The following is an 8,476-nucleotide window of genomic DNA, read 5'->3' as shown; positions in this document are numbered from 1 at the left end:
ATTCATATCCAATATTTCAATATTATAAGATGTTTCTGGGGAAAAAAAATAAAAAAAAGAGAGGCAATAGACTCTGGACAATCACGAATCCAACTAAATTACCAACGACTATAAGAAATAAGTGGAAGTAAACCAATATCTTCCGACGGTGGCTAAAATATAGCTAGAAATTGTGTTAGTCTTTTTATCATGTATATGCAGATTAGAAATATTGAGAGATTGAGGACTTGATCCTGTAGAATACAGGATAGTTGGCATTATCCATTTTCTCCAGTAACCCTTCCTACTCACCTATTCTACCTGCAAGAGTAAGAAAAAAATCGCCTAGATGAGTTAGAGACCACCACAAACTCTGAAAAGCAGCCTAAAATATAGAGTTGTTGTGTGTTCAAAGTCCCCACCTATGATAATAGTATCGCTAGAAACTACGTGTTTGTCTTTTCATCATGTATATGCAGACTAGAAATATTGAGAGAATGAGGACTTGATCCGTAGGAAACATGATGGTTGGAATTATCCATTTTCCAGTTACCCTTCCTCCTCACCTTTCCTCCCTGCAAGAGTAAGAAAAAAATCGCCTAGATAAGTTAGAAAGCACCGATGCTCTATCTAAAGTGCATGTTGTGGGATGAAATGTCTACAAAATACCCAAAGGATATAGATATATAGAACAAGACGGATGAGAAAGCTGAAAAGGGGATATTAACAGATTTTGCTCATAAGTTAATCTAATTTTTGGAGGATAGTATATAATGGATAAATACTAGTAAATCTAATTTTTGGAGGATAGTATATTAGCAAGTATATGATTTATTTGGGTGATATATTCTCCGAAATATCAAACTAAAACATGCTCCCACATTATTCTTATACTCAAAAATATCAAACTAAAACATGCTCGAAATATATAAATAAATCCATCTGTATAAATATATTTCAAAATATTTTATAACATTTTATTCTTGTTTAATTATGTGCTCGATATCTATCTAGTTTTCAAAAGTTGATCCGCAGCCAGCATGATTCCCATTTCCTTGGCATAATTGTACAACACTTAACATTGAATTATCTAGAAATCGAAAAATACCATGGATTGCCCCAATTTAGGCTATCTTCGATTAGTTTCAATTTGAGTAAAAAAATAAAAAACATATAATACATAATTATTTGAATTAATACAAAAATTAAATAAATTCAAAATTGAATTAAATGAATTGATATAATCAATGCAAACAATAATTAAAGTGATCATTTATTACAGTACACACACATATAATTAATTTTGATATCCTGCACACCTACCGTACACACTTTTGTGAGCACCGACGAGGTGTCACTCATCTATTGGATGTGATGAAATATAGAAAAATTACACATCGAATGGATGAGTGACACCTCATCGGTGCTCACAGAGGTGTGCACGTAGGTGTGCAGGATATCAAAATATATATATATATATATATATATATACATTATATATCATTTGTGTTTAAAATTTATTTATACAGTTTGTAATAAAAATTAAATAATCATAGTAACACAAATCATATCACAAATTAAATTGATTGATATAATCAATGTAAAAATTTTTAATTTAGTTTATATTTTCAATAAAGTTTAGTTTCAATTTGAATAAAAATATATAATATATAAATTATATTTGAATTAATATAAAAATGAATTAAATTCAAATTTGAACTAAATGAATTGATATAATCAATACAAACAATAATTGAAATTATCATTTATTGTAGTACATATATTTCAATATTAATGATATATCTTTTCTTTTTTAGAAATAACATTTTGACGGAAAATTAATATTTTTGGCAAAATATTAGTACTTGGTAAAAGGACATCGTAAAATGCACAATTGTATTTTAAAAAAACCACTAAAGAACCAGTTGTTTCCTCGTTCAATGATTTTACTTCTTAACCTATATTGCTCATTAAAGAAATTGAGGACTTGATCATGTAGAATACAAGAAGGTTGGCATTATCCATTTTCTCCAATTACCCTTCCTCCTCACCTTTTCTCCCTGCAAGAGTAAGAAAAAAAATCGCCTAGATGAGTTAGAAACCACCAATACTCTATCTAAAGTGCATGTCGTGGGATGAAATGTCTACAAAATACCCAAAGGATAACAAGTCTATAGATATATAGAACAAGTCGCATGAGAAAGCTGAAAAGGGGATATTAACAGATTTTGCTCATAAGTTAATCGCATATTCACTTGTTTTTTCAGTAAAATTTTGGACTACACTACTAGTAAAAGATTTACTATAAGAAAAGTGGTATTGCGAAGATCAAATATGCGATACATTTCACCTGTATTTCCACCACATTCGAAGCTCGCAAAGCATCCAATATAAGTTGGACATTGTCTGTCAGCTCCCTAATCTGAAAAATTGAGAATGTATAATATTAGTATTCATAGTTAAGTCTCATCGTAATAGGTGGCAAATCATTTAAAAAGTTTGATATGATCAGCCATAAAATATCCAGCTGCCTCTGTGACTATGATAAGAGGTTAAATGGCAGCACTAACAGTCGATTTGGTGTTTCAAATCATGGCAGGCAAGATTTTCAGCCAGAGATTTTGATCCGATCAGGCATCTCCAAATTCCACTCCAAAGACAACTTACATGAATAACTAACCCGTCCAAGCTACTTCATTCTCAAAATAGTATCATTGTTACCTAATGAAACCAACTAAAAAGAGTGTACCATGATTCTAATGTGCATTCTTGGTCATACAAATTTACCATTTCCATATCAATATAAATCTTCTGATAAACTCAAGCGTATTACAGTTAGATATCAATTGTCATTTTATTTCATCCAAGAATAATCTAACAAAACCGAAACATTTCAAAATTCTTAACCTATATTGCTCACTAAATTCCAATTAAAGAATCAAGCTTTTGATATTTTCAACTTTCTGATCTAGAGCCTCAAAATTTCTCTTCTATGTACCAACAATCAAAAAAGAATCGCAAGTTTAAGTTTAGATAAAATGGATAAAGAAATAAGCATAAGCAGGAAATTTTTCATTAATTTGACCGACTTACTTTCTTAAAGCTTGCTATTAAGTTTATGGGAACCCATCCATCCACATCCATTTTCTGGCGCAAATATGTGTCCTTCACCAAATTATCATCACTGCAAGATACATGTGAAAATCCAAGCGTTGATACCATGCGCAAATAGACAGCAATGAGCGGATGAATCATTTAGTATGCATAACAAAAATAACATACCAAAAATAATATCTATCTGTTTCACAATTTTGGAAGGCAAGTGAGGATCAGGTATGGGAGACGACATTGGTGCATATGGAAACATAGGCATGTGCCCGGGTGAACCTGGGTGGGGTCCAAGAGCAAAATACGTAAAAGATGAAGCATCTGCAAATTGAAACAAAATATAATTAGCACGCAAGATAATCTACAGAAGCAAGTATCTCAAAGCAGCAAACCTCACCATTGTAGAACACTGGGGGACCATAGGGCCGCGCACCCACAGGGGGAGGTGGAGGAATAAAAGGAGCACTTGAAACTGGACCACGTATGAAGGGCCGAGAGGCGACACTCTGCTGGGGTGCAAGGTTTACTCTGCTGCCAAAAGATTGATGGTTATAGCTCCAATCATCAATCCAACGTTCCTGGTATCGTTTGCTACCATGGCCATGATTAGAAGAACCATTCCCTTGAAGTTGCGGTCCACTGTTGTTCCTTCTAAAAGGACCACGCGGATGGTGTGGCTCATGCCCACTGTGAGATCCTCCTCTCTGTCCAACATCCCAACGTGTGTTGTCCCTAGGAGATACCCCCGAAGAGATGCTGGACTTCACTGGCTTAAAAGGAGACGCTTCAACCACAGAACTGTGTGAATTTGGTGCTTGAGAAAAGCTGCCGTTGGCTGTTATGTTTCTGTGACTTGTCCTGTCACCACCTAGCTCCGGAGAACACTGGCGGATAGGAGATTCATGGTTCGAAGCTGAATTTGTTGCTACTTCCTGTGAAGACCAAGAGTCAACTGACGTCCCCTATTATTCACAAAAAGAAAATTTCGTAAGGAAAGCAGTCTAACTTGTACGAAAACTTGATCATCGAGTTCATAATAGCACTAGAAGCATATATAATAAAACCCAAGCAACTAAGAACATCAGATAAATTGAACAGGTAGATTAAAAGGGCCAAAATATAGAGAACAACAATGACAGAAATAATAAACCTGTGACAGAATGATTGGTTCGTGAGAGAGTTCTTCAAGAGAATCAGTCGAACTCGAAGAAGCCTTCGTGGAAGCACGAGCTGATTTGGAGAAATCAGGCCAAGATGCTGTCCCCATCAAAGCACCAACCTGCGGAGCAACACCATTAGCAGGATTGTTCCAAACACACTTCTTGGTTACACCAACATTCTCACTTCCCTCAGCCTGACCATCCTCGGCCAAGAAACTAGCAGGTGGTGCGATTAATTGGTTTAGGAAAATTTCAGAAGGCAAAACGTGCTTCTGATCAGAGATACTCGAACATGAACAAGGCGACGCGAGCCGTGAATGGCGATCAATAACAGAATTTACAGATTGAACAGAGGCGGAGGAGTCAGAAGCAGTAGCCATTGCAGAAAACAAAAAAATAGGTCAGGCAACTGAACATCAAACCCACCAACACAATCGAATCGATTAAAGAAAACCCAAAAATTCCCACTCGAAATCGAAATCGCCTATCTCCGCCCGTTTTCTTGTTCGGAAGCAAATAAAAGTGCAGTGTTCTAGTCTCCCCGTATATATAGCAATGAAGCGGGGAATTAGTTTCCTACGACAAATATAATTACAGCTCGGATTTAATTAGGATATACGTATTTAGTATCAAGATAAAAAGATAAAGGTTAATTTTATTTATTTTATATCGGAACAAATAATATTTTATATCTCGAAAAAAAAAAAACAAGAAGTAAAATAATCGATATTTAAAATCCGATATCTTTTATTTATAAAACAAAGCCTATGTTTTTAAAAATCGAAAAATCTTTAATGATTTATAAGGTGATTTATATCAAGTTTTACTTTTAAAATTTTGACATATGGTGATGATATAATTTATCTCCAAATTATCATTAAGAAGATCTTATCTTTGTATTTCAAATTGTTTCACATTAACTTTTTGCTAGAAAATTTTGATAGAATTAAATAAAACTCAAATACAAGATTAGATAAGAAAACAAAAAACTTACTCTAAAATTACTAAAAAATAAATAATCTAAATAAGAATAAAATTTACTATTGTCATATTAATTTTTCCTAAAAAAATAGCCGATTTATCTTTAATACCATACTTTAAATAAATAATAATTAATGTATAACATAACTATACTTTCAAAAATATAGATAAGGATTGGATGTTCAAAATTTGAAAATATGGTGAGAATAAGAACATGAGTGTTACTTCTGTTCTTAGATAATATAGAGATTATAATTTGCTTTAATCATTCTAAATCAATTGACAAAAATATTCTTTTAATTAAATAAAAATCATGATAGAAATCTACGTTAAACTAAATAGATTTTTTTTGTCAATTGACATGTAATAATTGTTCTAAATAATTTATGTACTAATTGATTCAAGCCCAAAAAATTATTAGAAAAATTGGCTCTACAAGTATTTGTCACTAGTTCAACCCTAAGAATTATTATTATGGTCTGATTCATCTATGCACTGCTATCTAGAATATAGAGGTGATTTCAACATGTTCAAGAGTTGATTTTTGTCGTATAAGATTATTCATGGTACACACGTAGCATTTTGTTCTAAATATCACTTATTTTTTTGTGTTCCTGTTGATGATTGTATCTAATATTATTCTATCACATCTCATGCACATGTAAACGCCACAACATAACGAACTCTTATATCAACTAACAAATACTTCGTATTTGCTCTTATTTTATGAAAATGGCAAAACCGATTTTTTATAAGAGTGCATTTTATGTCATTATAAACTCATTTAAGTGTTCAATTTTCTATATAAGAAGAAATATCAAAGACATGTTTTCAGAAGTCCTCAATAAGCTCATCCATTTAAAAATTTAGCGGTGGTAATATTTTTATTAAATATTGTATATTTGTCCCGGAATCATGAAATACAAAACCTAAAGTGCCTCTTAAAACAAAATATAAACCGTACCGTTATCATAGCACAATTTTAGTACAAGGAAATGAATCCCTCTCTCTGTATTCTTAGGTAAATGAAAATGTTCTTTGTTTATGGAAAATCAATTTAAAATAGGAAAGGTTCAAAGTATATTCTAAGGGTGTGTTTGGTTGAGTGGATTAAACAATGATAGATTAATAGTCAAACACTTATCCAATATTTGGTTAAAATTTTAAGATGTTTTAATAATCATTTTGATCCGATTTAAGATCCAATTTTTTAGATAACTATTTGATTATTAATCTAACAAATCAAGTGAGATACACTATCAAAACTTAATAAATTACATTTTTCTCCTCTTATTTCTTAGAGTGTTAAGTTATTTATTGAATAAAGTGAGTCTTATGTGAGACCGTCTCACGGATCTTAATCTGTGAGACGGGTCAACCCTACTCATATTCACAATAAAAGTAATACTCTTAGCATAAAAATAATACTTTTTCATGGATGACCCAAATAGAGATCCGTCTCAAAAAACGACCCATGAGACCGTCTCACACAAGTTTTTGCCTTGAATAAAAAATTTATTTTAGAATGTTGTACGTTAGATGTCGATCCTGATATTTAATATATATTATTATTTAATTTGATTTAAACTTTAAAAAATATAAAGATATATTTTTATTTTGAAAAAAATAATTTATTTGATATATTTTAATAAAATTAAAAACTAAATTTTAATGTTGGTTATGCTTATCAATAATATTTTTATTTTTATTATATTTAATTTTATGATATTTACACATATTAATTCAAGATTATTAATATCGTCATTATTAACATTATTATTATTATTATCTAATATTATGTATTGCTTTGAGCACAACAAATAAGTAAACTTAACAAGGGTATAATATTAAATTTATTAATACGCAAAAACTTGTGTGAGACGGTCTCACGGGTCGTATTTGTGAGACGGATCTCTTATTTGGGTTACCCATGAAAAAGTATTACTTTTTATGCTAAGAGTATTACTTTTTATTGTGAATATGGGTAGAGTTGACCCGTCTCACGGATTATGATCCGTGGGACGGTCTCACATGAGACTCACTCAATATTTAAAAGCTAATCACATATTCAAAATGTTGAACCAAACAATCTTAATAGTATCACATAATGTTTGATTATCTATAGCATAATTAATCATTTATTTATCTCATCACTTGTACCAAACACACCCTAATAGAATAAGAAAACATGAAATGAAATAAATATTTTAAAGATTCGTCTTGTCTTATTAACCAGTTGAAATCGACTACTGTGTTAGATCTATTGTCCCTACTAATGCACTAGCACATTATAATCGGTTGGGAGAATTCAGAATCGATTGGGCAATATCTTTGTTAGATGACTTCCGAAGAAGTTTTTTTTTTGAAAACCTCTTTCTCCAAATCCACTAAGATTGGACGTTGATGCAGGATTTGATGTATCCTGGAACCAGTTCGACGTTGGTGCAGTAGTTGGTGATCCACAGGATGTTTTAGACTGTTCAAACAGTAATTCAACGATCAAGATGATATTTAAGTTCTAGAAGTTCAACCACTTATTGATTCGGCGGATTTCCTATGACAACAGAATCTTTAGGCCCCAAAATTCACAAGCACCTAAACTGACTAGAAAAATTTCACCAGGCGGGCCTACTCCAAATCTCCAGAAACTATACCAAAAGCAATCATGCCAATGTTCTAGCTATACACATATATGGAACAAAAATAATACCAGAAAACAGCAAAAATCAACGAAGATTGTTTTGCGCAACCGCTTGGCACAGTTCATCCTCGTAGAATAGGGCTCTATTAGAAGCCAAGGATTTGCAGACAGGTTTCGGCAAAAAGGATGGCACCAAACATTTTGAAGAAAATGGGGATTCTTGGAAGAGAACAGCTGCAATTTGGCGCATCTCAGTGCATTTTAGACGAGAAGGGGGACGAGGGCCATGCTTAGGTGCCTTGGGTGAGTGAGGACTGCCAATCCACACTCCTTTTCCACCTCCCTTGCTGCAAATGGTTCCAATATGTTTCAACATTTTTTGTTTGCAGTAGACTTCTTAAGTACAAACACATATTGGAACCATTTGGTTTGAGTGGTTGTAGATTCAATTTCTTGATTTTGGTTTGATCGTACGCTTCTAATGCAGGTGGGTTATCACGATTCAAGGGGTTTGGTGGTTTCACCCACCCCATAATTATAATGTGTTTTTTCCTTAACATTGATTTGTTCTCCCGTGGTTTTTATTGTTTTAGGGTTTAGGTTTTTG

The 8,476-nt window shown here is 32.5% G+C and overlaps 1 protein-coding gene across 1 annotated transcript; it reads right to left on the bottom strand.

Annotated features, from left to right (window-relative positions):
* Positions 1 to 291: 291 nt before the first annotated feature.
* Positions 292 to 4,627, bottom strand: LOC142534417 (la-related protein 1C-like; the record flags this gene model as incomplete). The annotated part of the gene is made up of 8 exons (XM_075641289.1): positions 4,238 to 4,627; positions 3,485 to 4,049; positions 3,258 to 3,408; positions 3,073 to 3,163; positions 2,330 to 2,401; positions 2,031 to 2,039; positions 461 to 554; positions 292 to 300 (listed from the first exon to the last, which is right to left on the bottom strand). Coding segments are annotated over exons 1-8 (1,381 nt in total), but the record flags the coding sequence as incomplete, so codon positions are not given.
* Between the last annotated feature and the right edge of the window lie 3,849 nt (positions 4,628 to 8,476).

Source organism: Primulina tabacum, unplaced genomic scaffold (assembly GCF_025594145.1).
Source record: "Primulina tabacum isolate GXHZ01 unplaced genomic scaffold, ASM2559414v2 Contig499, whole genome shotgun sequence".
Lineage (NCBI taxonomy): Eukaryota > Viridiplantae > Streptophyta > Magnoliopsida > Lamiales > Gesneriaceae > Primulina > Primulina tabacum.
This window is presented reverse-complemented; position numbering and strand designations above follow the sequence as displayed.